A 21,010-nucleotide genomic window follows, 5' to 3' on the forward strand; every position below is an offset into this window, starting at 1 on the left:
TCTGTTGATGTCAAAGGGCTTTGGATCAGGCCTTTAATGAGGAATTTAGGGATCACCTGCCTTGATGCGCTACCAGCCCACTTCCCTGCTTTGAGATCACTCCACCAGGCTTTGGCATGCCTCATTTCTTACACCCAGTTCATACATGATATACTGTAGCATTTGGCAGGCAGTGCATGGCACTAAGACAGCTGGATCCTGTAATACTGTAAGGTAGGGAGAGGAGTATTGTATAGTGCGGAGGCACACAGCCAAAGGGCAGAAAGAGCTTGGCCAGTCAGCAGATTATAATGAAAGTGGGACAAAACCCAGGTTTCAGTATAATCAATCAGGGCACCGTAAACATAATCAAGTCTTTTCCTGTAAACTGGGACACAAGGTTACCTTGCAGTGGCAGGTGAAAGTCCCTCCTTAGGAGGAAGCAAAGGCCAAGTTTGTGCTAAACAAAACAAAGGCCAGGTTTAAGCTAAAAAGGTAGGTCAACCCAGCTATGTCACTCAGAGGAGTGTTAAATCCACACCCCTGAGCAATGTAGTTAAGCCAGCCTATCCCCTGGTGTAGACAGCTCTTGGTCAATGAAAGAATTCTTCCATCAACCTAGCTACCATCTTTTGGGAGGTGGATTAACTACAGCGACGGGAGAACCCCTCCCATTGCTGTAATGTGTGTCTACACTGAAGCGCTACAGTGGTACAGCTGCAGTAGCAGTTTAAGTGTAGACATAGCCAAAGTCAGTTTGTCTTTTAGCCTTCTTCCTGTGGAAAATACTTTCAAATGAATGGAGTACCCAGCCCCACTGGATGTTTCTGATAAGAACATCAGTAACAAAATAGTTAACATTGATATTTAAATTTGTCATAATTGGGCTTTAGACTTAATGCTATGTTGAGAGGAATGGGGGAACATCTCACCCTTCTCTGACACAATAACACTTTCTGGTTACATTTTGAAGCCAACATTACAACCAGAAAGACTAGAAATGTAATTTTGTTTCAAATGAAAGCTTATATTGTGCAGAAAACATTGGGGATATAAAAACAAAAAAACGATAAGAAACCCTTAAATCTTGTAAATATTCAGAAATTCAGCACATGTGGCTTTCTAGTGACCGGGGGACCATACCAAAGGGAAGTAAGATCTAGTAAAGTACAATAAAATAAAAGATTCAACCCATTCCTGTTGGATTGCCTTTACCATAATGCCACCCACCAAACCACTTGGGGGTCTGGAACATTATCATTTTTCTGACACTGATGTTAAATTTCTATTTAAACTTCCTTCGAAGGGCAATGGAGGATCAGTGATGGCCACCTTTCTAAAAGCAAAGGCTTTGAGTGGATGTAAGTCTTGTTATCCCCTCCCCTGGAAGATCCCTTTGCTGTTGGATGATCTAGGTACCTGAATTACTTCCACCATCAGCCCTATTTCATAATGTCACCATGTAGCTCTGGCCTATCAGTAGGGTCTGTTTGTCCACCCTGAGAATACTTCACATTTCTATAGTGGCTTTCATCTGAGGAACTCAGCATGCTTTACAAACATCAAGCCTCACAACAATCTTATGAGCTAGGAAAGTAACTCCATTCACAGATGGGGGAAACTGAGAAACAAAGGCTAAGGCCTAAATTTTCAAAAATGTCCATTAATCTTTGATGCCTGAATTTGTTGGTGTCCAGATTAAGACTGCTTTGGCCTGATGTTTCAGATGTGGAATTCTAGCCTTTTAAGGGCCTTTTCCTGTCTCCACAACTCAAGATTCTTCTGGGTTCCCTCCTTCCACGCTGTGCCCACTCAAATGCTTTTGGCCCAGTCCTGCAAATACTTAAGCACATGCATAAATTTCCTTACATGTGTAGTCCCATAAACTTAATTATGTCCTTGAAATACACATGTCAAAATTCTCTCAAAAATATATTGTCTAAGTGGAGAGGAAAAACTTGCATGTGTTGGGAAAAGCCATGAAGCCTGCAATTTTTAAGGTTAAGGTTAGCATTCATTTTTGTAAATGCAGAAAGTGTATATCTTTTTGAGTTGTGCAGGTACAGGGTAAACAGATACGCTGCTGCCGATTGATTCAGTCCTTTCAGGCCATATTGTTGACTGGGATTGAAGGTGTAATGTTATGTTAGTTAGTAGCATTCTGAATGGATATGAACAGGGCTAGATTGCATTTGTCAAACCAGGGGAAAAGATGGTGTAGTAATCGAGACATGTTATGATTTGAGCCTAGATGAGGGTTTTAGCTCGCGTGGATGTATAGGAAAGGCTATTTCTTTGAGCTGGCAAGATTTAGGCCTATCCTAGATGTAAGGAACTCAAGCAGCAGATGAGACGCGGTTAAAGGCCTGAGTGATGGGCAGGATGGTGGTGTTGGCCAGAGTGATAGAAGAAAAGAGGCAGGGGAAAGAGTTTGAGGGAAAGATTAAGAGCTCTGTTTTAGTCATGTTGAGTTTGAGCTAATGACTAGACATCCACTAGGGGATGCCAGAGAGAGAGAGAGGGGCTGAGATTTTAGTTGGGACAGAAGGAGACAGGCCTGGAGTAAAGTGATAGATCTGAGTGCTTCTACTAAATCTATTAATCCAAATAGTCTGTGAGATTGGACTACAAAGCTGGGGAAGTATCAGAGGGGTAGCTGTGTTAGTCTGGATCTGTAAAAAGCAACAGAGAGTCCTGTGGCACCTTTAAGACTAACAGATGTATTGGAGCATAAGCTTTCGTGGGTGAATTTCCTGCGTCTGATGAAGTGGGTATTCACCCACGAAAGCTTATGCTCCAATACATCTGTTAGTCTTAAAGGTGCCACAGGACTCTCTAAAGCTGGGGAAGTATCTAACCCCTCCTCTGTATTAGACCATGAACCATGATTGCTCAACTGTTCTTAAAGTTCTACAAAACAATTTGTGTTAAGGGACCAGTAGCCCCTGACACGGTTAAAACACATCAGTCTGGCAATGTGGGTAGTACTGAATTATGTCTGAATTGTGCCTCGAAGCAGGTTTAGCATAATTCAAAAATACATTTAAATATGGTTACATTTTCTTTCTATGCAAATACTTTATCACCTTAAATTCTGGGTGACTAAAAAATCTTGCTTTTTGTTTATTTTATAATGAAATGTGCAATAACTACATCCCCTGATGTGATTGATCTTGTAGACAAAACTGGCTAGTGCTAGTGTAACCCACAAATCTCCTGGGTGTGGTGTTGTGACCCATCTAGTGGCACTGAGACCACTTAGAGAGAGAGAGAAAATAAGTCTGCTATACAACGTTAGGTAACAGCCAGTTGGTTTTTAGCTCATGTGGTAGAGACTCATGCACTAAGCTCCAGAGGCCCGAGGTTCGATCCCATCCCCCGACGGGTTGTCAGCGTTACACTAGCTCGGTATAAACATGATTTGATTTGCCTCTGGAAACTAAACGAAAAAAGTATTTAAACTGAGTTTAGAAAGCATGTTCTAGCCTACACAGAAAACTAAGCTAGAACATGGTTTCCAAGTTCATTTTAAACATAATCTGGCTTAATTTACACTGTCTAGCCAAATTCATAGAATCATAGGACTGGAAGGGACCTCGAGAGATCATCTACTCCAGTCCCCTGCACTCGTGGCAGGACATAGTATTATCTAGACCATCCCTAATTATATTAGCCTGAAATATTGCTTTCAACTGGTTCAGCAACAGGTTCAATTTGACCCCGTGTCTTGATCTATATTGTTCTCTTACTTGTTCTTCTGCTTGTTTAAAATGAAGAGTGGCTTTATGTGTTTGGTAGGAATGGTAAACAGTAACACCCCACTCAGCAGTCCTTTTGCCTCAGTTAGCATTGTTACCGTTCTATTTATTTTGATTGTGTAAACCCCAAAAAGCATACAGCATGCTTTCCAAACACAGAGAATAACAGTCTGTTTCCTGAAGAGCTTACAATACAAAAGGTGTCAGAAAGGGACACCACAGATAATGCAAGCAAAGTGGATAGACACATGTCTTATTTGTTTGTTTGTTTGTTTCATAAATATAGGGATAGTTTATATGTAAAATGGGGCTAATAATGCTTCCCTACATCAAAGGGGTTTTGTAAAGTTTCTTGAGATCATTGGATCGGAGATGAGAAATGCAAAGTATCATTACTATATTTCCTCTTACTGCCTGGGAGCATCATTTGGTTGACCCTGTACTAAATAACCATTAGTTTGACCAACTGTTCTTAAATTTAGGGTCATTCCAGAGATTCCTTATCTCACCTCTGCCGAGAAATTGTCTAGAGACCATTCTGATAACATGAGGGCTTGTTTTGACACTGTATTCTCTCTGCAATGAATCTCAACAGAGACAAAGAGTGCTCTAATGACTGCTTTGTGAGCTATTCCATCATGGCTAGTGTGGTCATGTGCATCTCTTCTGCAGCCCAAGAACACGCTAGAATACCTGCAATTCAGAATGTCTTTCCAAGCACCTCAAAACAAAGTGGATGTTTCCATCTGGGCTGGTTGAATGGCCTGTTTTTCATATTTTCACAGTGGAACCAGATCTTGCTTCCTGGATCAAGACAGTGCATGGCTGTAGGAAGAATTTACCTTTCGTTGTGGAGAAAGTGATTTTTAATGTTCCACTGGTCTGAAAAAAAAAATAGCCTTTGAATTTGCACCAAAACCAGTGATTGAAAATCTTGGAATTTCTGAGTTATTCTGACAGCCCTTATTTAGCTCTGTTGAGCTGTATTGCGGAAGTGTTTATACACATTTGATGCACGTGGTATGGAGCTCAATGGTACATGTTTTCAAGGCTTGCTTTGAAAGTGAGAGATCATTTATTTAATAGACAGCATTAAAGAATGAGTTTCCGATGAAGTCAGTTAGGTGTTAAACACTTTTCTTGTGAACCATTTACTTATGTAATTATCTCTCATTTACATTATAATACATGCATCTCCAGGGAACTTAGCCAATCATAAAATGCAATTAATTTTGAACTGTGGTTCAGAAACAACCTACACTCCAGAGACTGAACTCCTTAGTCAGCATATGCATTTTTAAACTTCCCTGCTAAGCTAAAGCTGTTTAAATTCCTCTCCTCTCCATCTGTTCCATTCTTTATCTTAAAATAATATCAGTGCTCATACACAAGCAAGCTTACATCTAGAAGGCAGGGGTCCTGGGGCCCAGTACTGCGAGGTGCTCAGCTCCCTCAACTCTCATTAATTTCAGTGGAAGTTGAGAGGGTTCAGCACTTTTCAAAAAAGTCACCTCAGGAACACCCGATCAAAAAGGGACCCTGGTGACTCCGGTCAGCACTGCTGACCAGGCCGTTAAAAGTCCAGTTGCCGCGGGGCTGGCAGGCTCCTTACCTGACTCCACGGGCTCCCGGAAGTGGCCAGCATGTCCCTCCAGCTCCTAGGTATAGGGACGGCCACAGGGGCTCAGCACGCTGCCCTTGTCCCAAGCGCTGGCTCTGCAGCTCCCATTGGCCAGGAACCACGGCCAATGGGAGCTGCAGGGGCGGCGCCTGAGGACAGGGGCAGTGCGCGGCACCCCCGTGGTGGCCCTTTTGCCTAGGAGCCCGAGGGACGTGATGCTGCTTCCCAGGAGCTGCCTGGATCCTGTCCCCTGAGGTCCCTCCTGGATCCTGCACCCCAACCCCCTGCCCCAGCCCTGAGCCCCCTCCTACACCCAAACTCCCTCCTGAGCCCTAACCCTCTGCCCCAGTCCTGAGCCCCCTCCTGCACTCCAAACCCCTCGGCCCCAGCCCGGAGCCCTCTCCTGCACCCCAAACCCCTCATCCTTGGCCCCACCCCAGAGCCCACACCCCCAGCTGGAGCCCTCACCCCCTACTGTACCCCAACCCTCTGCCCCAACCCGGTGAAAATGAGCGAGTGAGGGTGGGGGAGAGCAAGTGACGGGGGGGGTGGAGTGAGCGGGGGCAGGGCCTCGGGGGCAGGGCAAGGGTGTTCGATTTTCTGCTATTAGAAAGTTGGCAACCCTATTGCTGACTGTCACAGGCTTGTCGTCTGATATTGGACATATTACCTAGCCTCTCTGCTGCAGTTTCCTAATCTTTAAATTGAGGATAATATTATTTCACCATTGTGAAGCACTTGGAGATCTGTGGATGAAAAGGGCTATGTGCTGCTATGTATTACTGTGAAAAGCATTCTAGGTATTGGCATTTAAGTGATCATGTTACTTCTCAAATTCTCATAACTAGCATAATTGGTTTTCCCAACCCAGATGAGCAGGCATCAGTGGACAGTCATTTTTCCCTAAGGCTCATTAGCATGGTACAGCAACTGGGCTTGATAAGCTAAAACTTACATGTTTGATAAGGGTCAGCCCTTTACAAAGAGTGCTTGTTCCTACGATGGCGTGAAATTGTGCTAGGAATAGCTGTGTTAGAAAACCTTTCAAGCACGGCGCAGCCTTTCTAGGCAATTGTTTTTCAACACAGTTGTCACGAACCTGGTTGAGGCATGGATCTCTTCTCAGAGGAGCAGACCTTTTTAAAAACAAAACAACCGTAGTCCATAGCACAGTTTCTGAAAATGCTTTTGACTTGCTTTATAACTATATGGGGTCTATACTTATAACTCTGTTCGGTGTTACAGCCACACTAGCTTGCAAGGGTGTATAAAAATGGTTTTGGACATGATAGAAAGCCCTAGAGCCCAATTTTCAGAAGTATTGAGCACCCACAACTCTAATAGAAGGCAATGGAATATGTGGGTGCTCAGCACCTCTGAAAATCAGGTCTTAAATGTGTATAGGGCCAAAAGATTTGGAAGTGAATGGTTGGGAAAGCCTTTCACCTTTCTCAGTTGCAAAATTATCCTTTCACCTTTCTCAGTTGCAAAACTCCTTGCCAGCAAGATTCTGGCCTCTGAAAATGAAAAGGCTTGGAATATGTTATGCATTTCTGAGGCCTCGTCCTTGTTGTGGAAAAGGCTATTTTTGAAATGTGTTAGCCACCATATTTTAATGATTTTAAAAACACACGTTTCTCCTTGTACAGACACAGCCTGAGATTATTTTCTTCATCTTCAAGCATGTGGTGCATTTCTGTTTATTTAAAATCAACATTAAAAAGACAATAATAATGTAAGAGGGGAGTGAGCCCTTGACAAAGTTCAATACTTTTTTATTTTCCTGCCTTATAGTGTATATGTGACTAAACCTCACAATCAATAATTGTTAGATACCTGAATGAGACCTAATGTAGACACTTTCCTGTGAAGCATGTGGTGCTGGCCACTGTCAGAGACAGGATATTGGGATAGACGTCTCTTGAGCCTGACCCAATAGGGCAATTCTTATGTTCCTAATAAATTTAGCACAGCTACTGAGTTTCGACTAATGTGGTATTTTGAAATAACCTGTATCCAGATCCCAGTCAGATCACTGTGTCAAAGTAAACCATTTTTTAATCCTCTGCTGACTGTTTTTGAGATTCAGTTGTTGCTATGTCACCAACAGAGGCTCAGTTCCAGATCCAGTTTACAGATCCAGACTAACACGGCTACCCCTTTGAGATTTTAAAGGGACACTGTTAAGTTGTTTTGGCCTTAAAAATATGTAGGTCTTAAAAGGAAGAAAAATCCAACAAAATAGTCCTTAAAACTCCTGTAAAAAATAATGTTTATACTGTTTTCAAAAAAATAATTTAAATATCATCTGGGTTTTTTACAGTCCAAATACTGCAACATTTTCTTAGCAAGGGTTTGATCCTGCTAAGTGCGGAGCAGTCGTGTGATGCTGAGTGCCTTCAACTCCATTAGACTTCAAAGTGAGGCTGCTCGGTAGAGTTACCAATTTTGGTTGGATGTATTCCTGGAGGTTTCATCACATGACATAATCTTTAGTTAAAGATTAATCTTTAATTCCTGGAGACTGCAGAACAATCCTGGAGGATTGGCAACCCCAGTGCTCAGCAGCTACCAGGATTGAGTCCTTAATGCAAAAGACCCAGATAGTGAAACTGACTAGTTTTATTTTCACTGTCCAAGCTTTAGGAAAAGCAAAAAGTAACCAGTCAGGACAAATGGAGAAAAATATATCTGTTTTTAAAAATTCTTCCAGCTGTAATAATCTGAGGCATTAAACCTGTCTTTATGGTGTTTTTATTTAATGTGATTTTTAACCTGACTGTATCTCTTTAAGGGAAGAAAAATCTCTTCCCACTCACACCTTTCAGAGTTAGGGATGGAATTAGATAGATCTGTATCTAAAAATACTGCTTGCTTACTAAATATTTAACTAGCTCACTAAGCATTCAGACAGCCCTCTTTTAAATGGTACTTAAAAATACGATAGGAAATTCTTTGTTGATCGCAACTGCTTTTAGCGCTGATGTTTGAATTCCAAGTTTGAGTTGAGCTGCCTGGAAACTAATGTCTCCCTGCTACAGAAAACCAGCAGCTTCCAATCTGTTATTGAGAATTAAAATGGGGGAGGGTGTGGGAAACACAGCATGCATCCCTGTGATGGATGCTGTGTAGTTTGGCATGGGCTCTGCAGAGTGAGTTGACTTGGGCTCTGACCAGTCTCCTTGTTCTAATCTCCTTCTCCTTGATTTCTGCCTACAGTTACCTGAAGGAATTCCGCACTGAGCAGTGCCCCCTTTTTGTGCAGCACAAATGCACTCAGCACCGGCCCTATACTTGCTTCCATTGGCACTTTGTCAACCAGCGTCGTCGCAGATCTATCCGCCGTCGGGATGGCACCTTTAACTACAGCCCTGACATTTACTGTACCAAATATGATGAGACCACAGGAATCTGCCCAGAAGGAGATGAGTAAGTAAAGTCTGCTCATTCCTGCTTTCTGCCAGTCAGCTCTTGGGATCAGTCCAGGTGTTGATTCCAACCAGTGTTTATAGAGACAAGATGCTTCAGCAAAGCAGTTTTTTAAATTTAAGATCATACAGAGTAACATAAGAACAGATGTAAAAGCTGCAGGAGCAACCTCTGTATTTCAACCCTAAAGCAGAGGTACTACTTCTAGGACTGAGAGAGAAGTTCAGTCTCCATTACCTGTTCAGTCCTTGCATCTTCAGCAGAGTTTTGAGGAGAACTGGACTGAGAATGGCCATCATGCAAACATCAAACTAGCTCATGTCACTATCAGCTTGAGCTGGAATTGAACTGGTGAAAAGCTCTGTGTCCTCTTACCTGTGCCCTGAACCATCCAGCCTCAACTTTTAAAATTATATAATTTAATTACCCTTTACTGATGCCTAGTGACCATTAATATGTCAGTAGAGCCATGGGAGGTACACAAGGTGGAGAAACACTGTAGAATGCCATGTTTTTCCTCATCAATTGTTTGGTAGGTTCTACTGGAATAGAGAGATACTTTAGAAGATTTTTGCTGCGGTGTGCTAAGGCAGGCATCAGCCATGCAGGAGTGAACATAGAGAATATAGAGTCAGAGACAAGATAAAGTGTAGAGGAATAATAGCATATCCTGACGGTGGTCAAAATATAGACTGATGCAATTTCAGTTACGTTTCATGGTGGCAATATAAACAAAAAAGGTTAGACATATCTGGAAATTCTGCTAACTGAATAAAGGATAAGGTAGGTGGAAGAAAGTGAAACAATCCACCAGACCTGTGGTGTCAGTTTCTATTCAGATTCTCTCTCATTAGTGGGGTGCTGGATGGGCAGGTAATAGGATATGGAGCCTTTGACCTCCAGATCACTATTCATATTTGGCCCAGGTTAGTAGTGAATGAAACCATCTTACTGCTGTTGGTTGGTCCATATCTTTGGATAGGTCCCACAAGTACATCAATTTCACGTATTTTTCTGGTTCTTTTACATTTCTTAGTGACAGGTTTGTGGATTTTTTCCCCACTCAGGATATGACTAAGTTGTAGTAGAAAGAAAAAAATAAAGTGTCAGCTAAAATGATAGTGTTCTGTATTTCCTCCTTTGACCCATTCTCTCCTGTGAGGGGGTCTGTCTAGCTATAGATGGACTGGCTTAGCCCATGGGGCCTGGAGCAGTACATTGGCAGGAAACGGTGACTGCTAGGAACCTAAATGAAAGGAGAGCTGCAAAGGAAATGTGTGTGCTGTGTGATGTCCCTCATTCATTGCTAATACACCAGTAAAGCCTTGAGAGTGTTCTTGCTCTTTTCCGGATCCCTGACACTCATTGGTCTATAGCAGTGGTTCTCAAACTGGGGTTTGTGAACCCCTGGGGGTTCGCGAAATGTTACAGGGGGTTCTCGGGGAAAAATTCCCTAATGGCAGAAAGAGCTGTCCCTAGGGACCCCGGGCAGCCCGGGGCCAGCAGCCCGGAGCCCCTGGACTTCCAAGAGCTAAGCAGATCAAAGCAAGCATATCTATCACACTGAGGAGATTTAAACTTCAAAAGTCCTTATAAGAAATGGAAAGGGGGGTGGATATTTTTTGCTGTTTTTAAAATTAAATAGGCAGCTAGTATTGTTTTTAAAATTATTATGAAGAACAAGTTTAAGTTTTGTTGTAACATGCGTTGTTTGCCTGGACTGCTCAAGACCTCAGTGCTTGTGTAGGAGGAACTCTTTGAGTTGGCTTCTTAAGTACCTTCATTCTTTCACATCTGATACTCCTTGATGAAACATAGGAGCCTTGTCTTATAACAGGCTTATTCAAAGTGATGCAAGCTACGAAAGTGAGATCTTGCCGTTTTCATAATGTAATAAAAATACTGTAATGATAAATAATAATTAATAATAAATAGTGTGTAATAAACATGTCATAAAACAAATTTTATATTTCCAAGATCACTGCTTTTATAATTTATACTCAGCTAAAGGAGAAAATCCCTGGAAATATTCATTTTTAGGAGGGGGTTCGCGAGACTTAACATTTTAGTGAAAGGGGTTCACAGGTTATTAAAGTTTGGGAAACACTAGTCTATAGAATAATGAGCCTCTGAAGGCTTAAGGATCCAGTTGTTTGTCTGTGAGAGAAGCTGTTATCTAGTATGCAGTGGCAGATTTAGGATTTAAAGAATGCTGTGAGGCATGATAAAAGAGAGGGGCAGGGTAAAATTGACAACAACAGCAGTCTTCATCATCAGCATGTCCTTTCATACCGGTGAGTCCACCCTAGCAACAAGAGCGTGACCAGAATTTGGCTCTCTTCCCCTATCCCTCAGGTGTCCATTCTTGCATAGAACTACTGGTGACACAGAGAGGAGATATCATCTGCGCTACTACAAAACTGGAATCTGCATCCATGAGACTGACTCCAAAGGAAATTGCACAAAGAACGGCCTCCACTGCGCCTTTGCTCATGGGCCTCATGACCTACGTTCTCCTGTTTACGACATCAGGTAGCAGAGGATGGAGTTTCACATTGGGGCTGTGCATGGAGGGGTGATCACTGGACCTGAACGGAAGGTCAGCTGATCAAAGAATATACACAAATGTAACAAAATACTGCTAAGTATCAGAGTGATAGCAATATTTCCCTCCCTAGCAAGGCGAAACACAAAAACCTCTTCAAAGGGGTTCCCCCAAAAAGGGGGAAGCACGAGGCTAGTGGCACCCTGCCTGAGAACCCTGCAGGGGGTTCAAACTTCTGAGGCTGAAATTCCCAGGGAATGAACTGCCGGTGTTTGATCACTTGTTTCTATGTATGTTATGGCAAAAGCCAGTGGACATCACGAACATACAACTACTTCGAAGTGCTGTAGCAATTGCTGTCTGACAAAATTGTTAGACACACATATCTGTCTCTTCATCTGCTCTGTCTGCCTATTGTTCATTTAACTCTATTCCCGAAGGGAGCTTCAGGCTATGGAGGCTTTGCAGAATGGTCAGACCACATCAGAGGGTGGCATAGAGGGTCAATCTGCAGTCGCTGCTAGCCATGCTATGATAGAGAAAATACTCAGTGAGGAGCCAAGGTGGCAAGGTGAGTCCCTTAGGGTCTTGCATGGGGGGCAATCCAGTGTGCTTGGAGTGCCCGCTCCCATCAAGGGCTTTTGCATAGTAAGCAAAACACCTGTCATCTCCAAGTAACCAGTGGGACCTTCCTTCACAGACACAACGTACGTGTTGGGAAACTACAAGACAGAGCAATGCAAGAAACCCCCCCGTCTCTGTCGCCAAGGTTATGCCTGTCCCTACTACCACAACAGCAAAGATAGAAGAAGGAGCCCAAGAAAACACAAATACAGGTACCCTCATCCTGGGTCTTTCATTTTCCAGCTTAGGAGTTCAGGGTGGTCCCCAGCCAAGGACCTTGGATTTGCTTCATTTAATATTGTTAGCCCTTCCTTAAGGCCTGTTCTGACAGTTCTGCTGTGCTGAAGGACTGGGTTAACATGCTAGTCCCAGGCCTGGGAATTTGCCTTATAACTAGGATCAATAATAAATGCCTATAATAAACAAATAACTGTGTTACCAAATCATGTTACAGCTCTGGTCTACTCATTGTGGACAGAACCTGCATGTGGCTTCTCCATAACAACCATAATGAGTTAAACAAAAAACTCATTTAAAAAATGATGCAGGGTGAAAAAAAACTAAAAGGGGAATTTAGTTCCATTTGTAAACAAAACCACACGCTGCGTGTAGGTCATGTTTTTATAGGCTTAACTGAGAGCAGGTAAACGTTTCAGAATTATCAGGCCATCTCATATGTCTGATGATTGAGATTGAAAGGGGTTTGGGGAGATCACCAGTGCTGCCTGCTTTGCACTCCTCATTTGACTGTTAAAGGGTCCTGCAACTTAGTTTAGAGGTGTTTGCATCATTTTCCCATCTCCTGACTCGTCACCATTAAGGTGTCTTCGTGAACACAGTTTGTCCAGGTTAGTGGCTCTGATTTCCAAGAGCACAAAAGAACTTTTATTACGGCCTCAGGGGGGCTTTTTTTCAGTCCCTCTTAAAAACATCAAAACTGGCTGAAAAACATGGTGGGCAAATCATGAATAGTCTCATTTTCCTCCCAACATTTTGATCACAACATTTTTTCAATCAATTCTAAAACCCCGTAAAATCAAAGGAGCATTAACCCATCACCTCCAGGACAAGCATACACACCATGAGAGTCCTCGGGTGCCTTATTTACAAGTATTGGAAGAGTTGAGGGCCCCCTACCAGTGCACAGAGAGCATCAGTATCTCTCCTACTTCTGTGCTGCCAGCCATCCTCCCCCAACAACTGATGCGGCTGTCTGCTCAGTCCCTGCTGCTGCTGCTGCTATGTGCCTCCCCTGCAGTTTATTGAGGGAATGGATAAGACCATATAGAACAGGGGGAGTGGGGCACATCAAGAGTGCAGACCGGGGAAACAGAAAAGGTTCCCAGCAGAAAGAAAGGGAACAGGCCTGCATTTTCACTGGTGACCCCACACAGCCAGTCTTCTACAGGGCCACAATGTAACCCTGGAAACTGACCAGCTTACAGGGCTATGTGTTTTGGGATTAGTCAATTAACTTATTAACATTATATGAAGACCCAGTTCTGAAACAGAAAACAGATCCAGTATCTTTGACACTATCATATCACCTACTAATACGGTTAAACTATTTTGGTTCAAGTCAGCATTTAGTCTCAGATGGTGAAAAAAAATCTCTTTAATTGGGCAGTCTTTACAAGTGATAGAAGCTGCAGAGGTAGCAGGGAGGAAGCTGCATAGGCACCAAGAAGTGAGTGCAGGAGAAGAAGCTGGGAGAGCAGAGTGTGTACAATAGAGGGGAGCAGTAGAGCCTGGCTCCCAGTTTGGGATGTTGGGGTGCCAGGAGGTAGGGCTGAGAGTGGCCAATACATGTTTGTGTTTGATGCATTCCACTACCCCTTCTTTATACAGATCTTCACCATGCCCCAGTGTGAAACATGGAGACGAGTGGGGAGACCCCAGTAAGTGTGAGAATGGGGACACATGCCAGTACTGCCACACTCGCACAGAGCAGCAGTTTCACCCAGAGGTATGGTAACCCGACCTTCCCATTTGACATCTTGCTATTTGAGAGGGAGAATTCCAGGATTACAGGTGTTGATAGGCAGCAAGGGCCCAGCAAACAGGCAGGGAATGATGATCTGCTTGCAACATGGTCCTTGAGTGCAGAAACAGCACATTTGAGGTGAGCTTGGACCACAGCTACTTGACAAGTGTCCCTTGGGGGGAAGGTAAAGAAGGAGAGGAAAAGAGTATGTGTGAGGGAGAAAGAGAGGGTAAGCGTGTAGTGTGTATGTGTGTATTGTAGATGTGTTGAATGGGTACACAGGTGAACTAATAGGTTTTATCTACTATGAAAGTGATTTGTAATTGACAGTTGTCAATAACAGGTCCCCATGAACCAGTTCTGAAAATGGCTTAACTGCTAGTGCAGACTGGCCCAAAGCTTTTCCAGAAGAATTACAGAAAGCATGTCGCAGTCGCACTTCACATTATGCTGTTGAAAGTGGTTTTGTCTGGCCTACACTAGCAATGTCATTTTCCCCATCAGAGGAAGGAAGGACCCATTTCTGACAACCATTGTCAGTTATTGATCATTTTCTTACTAAACAGGGGATCAGTTTTCTAGCCTGTCATTTATCAGTTATTCCCCTAACACTATAATTTACTATTGTTCCACACCCAGAGCTCCAACTGAAGTCATTGGGGACTGATGGCAACTGCTAACCCTTAGGTGACCTTAGCTGTGATGGGACAATTATTGACGTTACCAGAACTCCAGTGGCTTTTCTTTCTTTAAAGCAAAGCATTGAAGTGGATACTCTGACATCTTTGTTTGTGTCTGTGACTCTAGTCTGTATTTCTGTCTCACTATTGAATCTATTTTAGGTATTTCTCTGCCTGAGTCACTACGCTCAGTCTTTTCTTACAATGTCTCTGTGTGTTTTGTTTTGTTTTTTCGTCTCAGATCTACAAATCCACCAAGTGCAACGACATGCAGCAGTCTGGCAGCTGTCCTCGGGGACCCTTCTGTGCCTTTGCACATGTAGAACGTATGTTGGCTTCTTCTCTCATCTTTCAGTGAGGCTTTAGCCATAAATGTCTTTAGTTTGGTGCTCCAGGCCAGGGTAGATAGGACCACAAAGGGGAGAGCTTTCTTTGGTAGTTCATTTAAAGTCATGATGCCAATAGGAGGTGTGAGCACAGCTGAAGGCAATAGATGTTTTGTAGGGCTACAACCATAGTTACTCATTGCCTTCGCTTTTGAAACATCTTTCCCTCTCTTATATCTCACTAGCTCAGCTCTCCATATCCTCAGAATTATAAGGACTATAGTATAGAGAGAGCACTGCCTTTCTTCTTCATATGGTTAAACTGGGACACAGTCAAGTTCAAAGCGTTCTTAAAAATGAGTTCTTAAAAATCTTAGAATGTAATTTCTAACATGAGATTATTAACATTTAAAAATCAAATTTATTTTTACCATTTGTGTTTTTAATTTACATCTTGTATCTTAACTGAGATTAAACAACAAAAATAGGTTTGTTTCTAGTCTAGTTTTGCCTCCTATAATTGGCAGTCAGGATCACCTGAGTTCTAATCCCAACTCCAACACTGACTCCCTGACTCTGCAATTTTGGACAAGTCATAGTCTTTAAAGCCAAAAGGGACCATCATGATCATTTAGAGTGACCTTCTGCACACTTCAGCTTTCTGTGCATGTTTCTCCACGTATTAAGTAATGAAAGTATTTTAGTGTGAGGATTAATTAATGGTTGGTAATATGCTTTGAAGATGAAAAGTGCTATATAAATACTAAGGAATGTTATTAGGCAGGTTCTCTTGCTAATTCTCTTATACAGTATTAAATGATGCTCCAACATTTGAGTCACAAATACTGCACAAGATTATTTAAATCCAGATAAGAGCTGTTTTTATTAATATTTTTTTTAAACGGCACTAGTAAAGTTTTTTAACTGTTTTCTAGAAAACCTCTATACCTCCTGACAATGCCCCTTTAAAAGAGAGCAGAGAGTCTGTTGTTGGCTTGTTCTTCATATTTCTCTGGATGTAATAGAGCTAGTTACAAATGTCTGTCTGAATTTGGGACTTCCATACTGGAAGCCACTTTCATGCATAACGGATAGAAAACTTGAATTCTGGTCCCTTTTAGTTTCTTTGTCATAATTCTGGTTGATAAATTTGGTTATTACTGTCGATACTTGCATTTATAAATGAGGGCTAGCTCTTTCACATCCCATTGTTCCTATTGGATTCTGCACTCAAGTTGTAATGCTGAATTTAGGTAGTCGGAGCAGAGTGGTTGTGAGCCGGTAGAAATGGGCTCTAATCCTTGCTCTGAGACTGATTCACTGCATGACCTTGAGCAAATCTCTTTGTGCCTTGATTTGCCCATTTAAAAGTGAAAATAATAATTTCTGTCTTGACAGAAGTGTAATGAGGCTTAATTCATTACTATATGTGAAGTGCTTTGAGATCCACAGGTGGAAGCCCCTATAAAAAGGAAAATAAGATCATATCCAAGATCATCTAAATCTCTTGGAAATCATCCTGATGAATTTCACGAGTGATAGCCATTTGTTGCTGAGGGCTGTATAATGTTTTAAATCAATGCAGCGAAAGCCTGCACTATTTTCCTGGGTATTTTTGATGTTTAAAGGGAAGGGTGCAATTCCATAGCCTTGTACACACATTACCATTTTCTGTAATGGTTGGTGTTGAGGACTTACAGAAATGTATCTATCTCCCTTAGCTAATCATAACAAATCAATCACCTGTGTGCATAGCATGGATAAAACCCCTAGTTAGTTCAGGATATCCTGAATGTGTAGCATGTAATTCGCTTAGTAAAAATACTGTTGGAGGAAGAGGTATTACTGAGCTAGAGGCCAGCAGATTGCAGAACTGAAGAAAGAGTAATACTATAAGATGAGAAATGCCCATTTTGCCTGATAGGATTTCTTGTTGCTTCTATACTGATTAAAAATAAGCATCCCTGAAACATTCCCTGTGGAGAACTAGCAGCAGGAGATGTGTGTAGCTGCTGGTCTTCCCAAGCATCTTGTGATCCTTGGCCATTCATGTAGCTTTGAGTGATATTGCGTGCCCTTTTATTTCTCGCAGAGCCTCCACTCAATGAAGATTTACAGCCATCCTCAGCTGTATCCAGCCCAACGCAAACAGGCCCTGTGATGTATATGCCATCAGCTGCTGGTGATTCTGTTCCAGTGAGCCCTTCCAGTCCACATGCCCCGGACCTTAGCAATGTATGTGACCCTGCTGGGAAGCATTTGTCCACATGTTATGAACCTGCATTTCCCTGACCTGTTGTACCACTGTCTTCCAGAGGAGGAACATTTCCCAAAGGATTTGAATTTTGTTGGCTCTCAGCTCAGTACTTCCCTCAGAGAGCTTATTTGGGGAGGGACATAGGTTTCAGCCTTACTCATAGAAACCCACTCCATGCCTATAGCACTTCTCTGCTTTTCATTCTCTGAAAAGTTTCCTTTTTAGCTCTGGGTTAAGGTATTTTTCAGGAAAGTGGAGAGTGCATTGCAGCAGTTCATCCAGCCTAACTCCTTTCTGCTTGGAGAAAAATGTAGGGCTTCTGTTTCCATGTACAAGCCATGAGCCAGTATAATCCCGAGTACGAAACTGCAGTTTAGTTTGCTTATGCATGAAATCTCAAAGAGGTTTAGCCTGTGCACAATGTGTCTTGCATTACAGAATATTTGTGATTTACCGAGGGGTGGCCAAGCCCTGCTACATTTACTGGTTTATACAGTGCCCCAAAGTGTTCTATGTCCATTAGCTGTACATACAAGACAAGAGGTCTCTGACAAGAAAAGCTTACAATCAAAGTAGACAACATACAGACACAGGAGTGAGTGGGGTACAAAGCATCTTCTTTTCTTTCTGATTCCTCCCTCTCCCCCCCCCTCCCCCCCGTTTTTTTTAATCTTTGCCTATTTGCATTAAGCCACTTTGGAGCTTGCAGCATTCCCAAACTGTTGATGAAGATTTTGAAGAGCTACAATAGCCTGGTCTTAAATCATGATTGCAAATTCTAAACTGGTTTAGATGAGTTGAACTCATTTATTTTCTCTTAGTAAATAACACTGTGGAATAAAGTACAAACATTCTTTTATTTTCTGTGAAAGTGCCATCTGAATGCTGGGCAAGCCACAGGGAAACTGAATGTCTGTTCCATCTGATGATCACTGAGGTCTGTTCTCTTTCTGGAGCTCTTCAGTCTTTAAAATTGATCCCTTCCTCATCCATGAACACATACCAAAAAAGGAAACACATGTCTTTTTGCCATTTCCTCAGTCATCAGGGCAGCTGCATGTAGTCTGCAAACAAATATAGCTTTGCTGATGATAATTTTACATGAGTAATTAATCAAAGGAAAATACTCAGTGAAGTAACCAACCTCACTTGGCCTGTTCTGTTTTGTATTTGTACTGTAGGTGTGGAGTAAACCAGGAACTCTGCCAACTAGCCCCACCTCTACCACAGTAAGTAGTGACTGCAGGGGAGGGAAAACAGCAGAGAGTCTGTGTAAAAAATCATAACATTGTAGGACGCTCCCAGCACTTCCTCTTTGTATCTCCAGCCCTCTCTATGCAGCATTTCAAACTTTGGGATCAACAAGCATGTGCAAACACAGTTCTAAGTTGCAAAAATAATCCTGTTTAAATGCATGATGCATGGTTGTGGCCCAAAGGAGAGAACCTGCTGGGGAGCCTTGTTTTAACACTGGTTGTCGATACTTTGGCCTTGTCTACACTAGGATTTTCAGACTAGCAGGGTGCAGCTCCACTGGTAGATGCTGTAGCATATACGCTGCTCCTGCAGGCTCAGGTGTTTTTATTACTGTCTAACAGGGTTAAAACACTGTTCCTCCTCAAAGTGCAGGCAGGATCCTGACCTGAATCACCCTGTAGCTTAAGGAAAATGAGAAGAGCTTTGATCAGGCCTGTGAACTCCATGAGTTGCATGTAAGGCTGCAGAGGGGTTGAAGTTTCTCTAGAGCCTCAAGTTACAAATCACCGTGCTAAATCCACCACTCCGTTGCTGAGAAATTACAACAAAGAGTCATTATATTTGTGAGATTTGCACACAAACAGTATTTTGTGCTCCCCCTATTGGCTGTCTAGATTTGTCTCTTTGTGCTGACCATCAATAAAGGTAATGCACAAACAAGGAAGTAAGAGAATCAGTGTCCTTAGGAATCATTTGACTCAGCGCTGCTGACTGTTTGAACTCTCCAGTTTTATGACCTTTGTGTTTTCTTCTCCCATTAGATTCTTTGTAGGAACAGCAGTCTCGGAAGTCCATCTAATATATGTGGGTCCCCTCCTGGTGCCATTGGGAAACAACACAGCTTGGAGAGCATTGGTTTTCCCACAGACTCAGTAACAGCAGCCAGCAGCTACAAGAAGGCACCAGGGTTTGAGCGGGAGGATCAGGTGGGAGCTGAGTATCTGAAGAGCTTCAAATGCCAGGTAAGAAGGGAGTGTTGGGTGGTGGAGAGCAATTGCCTGACTTAGTTTGGATTGATTCCTCCATCTGTGGAACAAAAGTAACACACTATTGCCACAATGTTTGATTCCCAAATATACTCTTCCACTCCCAACCTCCATCAATCCATTCAATCTCACATCAACTTGTGGGTGTCCTACTGCCATTGCAAACTCAGTCTGTCAAAAATTTAGCTTCTCCCCTTTACTTCAAGTCCCTCTCCACTTCTTTTCTTCTCTATTACCATTGGATAGCAACTTGATGTCATTTATATATCCTCCTTCCATATCCAGGTTCTCTTCGGATGTAGAATATCCCAGAATTAATCTTTTCCTCTCTCTCTTCACTGCTAAAATCCTTGTTCACATCTTGGTGACCTTGATCACTACACCTTGATCTCTGCTGTTGTCACCTTTCATTCTCTAGTCTGTCTAAAACACCACTGCTAGTCCTCTTCCTCTCCCACTGCTCCAACCATATCATCCTTCTTCTGGAATCTCTTCCCTGGCTTCCACATTAAATTGAGACTCCTTGTTCTTCAAGTAGTGTCCCTGGGAGTGCTACACATCAGGATGTGCATGAGCCTGTACACTCTTGATTGGAGAATTTTATGAGCAGTGTTCATGGTTCTGCACCTGCTCTCTAGATATCCACGTGCTCTGGGTCAAGAATATAAGGCAGGGTTGACCCGCCACCATTCCACTTCTTACTGAACTGTCTGTGACTTGAGATGGAGCATCATGTTTTCCGTTAGCTAGACACACAGCTTGCTGCCTCTCTTCACTTAATTTTTTGGTATTTTATTTTTATGATTACTCATGTAAAATTATCGTCAGGATGATGAAGGCCCACCAGGAAACAGTGGAGGTAGCAGCGGCAGCCATGGTGGTGAAGTTCGCACCAGTAGCCTTTGTCTGTTTTTTTCCATCTGTTCTTCTTTTTGTTCTTTGATACTTTCCCCACAAACTCTTTTTCTTTTAAGGACCCAAAAAGGGAGCGATGGGTGGAATAGCCCACTCCTCATTATTTTGTCCACCAATTAGGTTTAATGTCAGACTTACCAGTTTTGGCTTATTAACTTCCGGCTCCATATCTCCTGTTTTTTACAAGCATAATTTCAACACAGTCATTGAATCATCTCAACTCGGCCTTTTTGTTTAGATTAATTCAGTTATTCTGTCTCCCTTTCATACCTTTTCCCATCAACATTTGTTATTAAAGGTTATTTTAACATCTTATGAATTTTTACCTACTTTTTAGAGTTGAGCTCCCAATTTGGGTAAATTTGTAGGCCCATTTGTCACCACACTACTTACCCTCTGACCCTACCATCTTCAACAGTGACTTGTCCTCTAGTACTGACACAGTCACCAGTTTCCCACAAACTTTTTGAGGGTATCGAGAGTAATTTCCCACTGGTACTGACACATCCTCTGGTACCATCTCACCAGCCAATCAAGTATCAGCCTCTGGTACCAATGCAGTTACAGGACCCTTTCCAGATCCCATTTCAGTTCCTTCCAGACCCCTAACTCCCCTGTCCCATCCATCTTCAGGAACCCTTCTCATGAG

The 21,010-nt window shown here is 42.5% G+C and overlaps 1 protein-coding gene across 3 annotated transcripts in view; it reads left to right on the plus strand.

Moving 5' to 3' along the window:
* Positions 1-21,010, plus strand: part of UNK (unk zinc finger) — a 58,190-nt gene that overhangs the window by 15,046 nt on the left and 22,134 nt on the right. For all 3 annotated transcript variants that reach the window (XM_024214109.2, XM_024214110.2, XM_024214111.2), the window contains exons 2-10: positions 8,578-8,787; positions 11,143-11,319; positions 11,773-11,903; positions 12,033-12,168; positions 13,805-13,922; positions 14,862-14,946; positions 17,039-17,181; positions 18,385-18,432; positions 19,222-19,422. In XM_024214109.2, coding sequence (XP_024069877.2) covers positions 8,578-8,787; positions 11,143-11,319; positions 11,773-11,903; positions 12,033-12,168; positions 13,805-13,922; positions 14,862-14,946; positions 17,039-17,181; positions 18,385-18,432; positions 19,222-19,422 — 1,249 coding nt within the window. The remainder of the gene's footprint in view (positions 1-8,577; positions 8,788-11,142; positions 11,320-11,772; positions 11,904-12,032; positions 12,169-13,804; positions 13,923-14,861; positions 14,947-17,038; positions 17,182-18,384; positions 18,433-19,221; positions 19,423-21,010) is intronic.

The sequence above is a fragment of the Terrapene carolina genome, unplaced genomic scaffold, assembly GCF_002925995.2.
Source record: "Terrapene carolina triunguis isolate 2854851 unplaced genomic scaffold, T_m_triunguis-2.0 Scaffold192, whole genome shotgun sequence".
In the NCBI taxonomy this organism is placed as follows: Eukaryota; Metazoa; Chordata; order Testudines; family Emydidae; genus Terrapene; species Terrapene triunguis.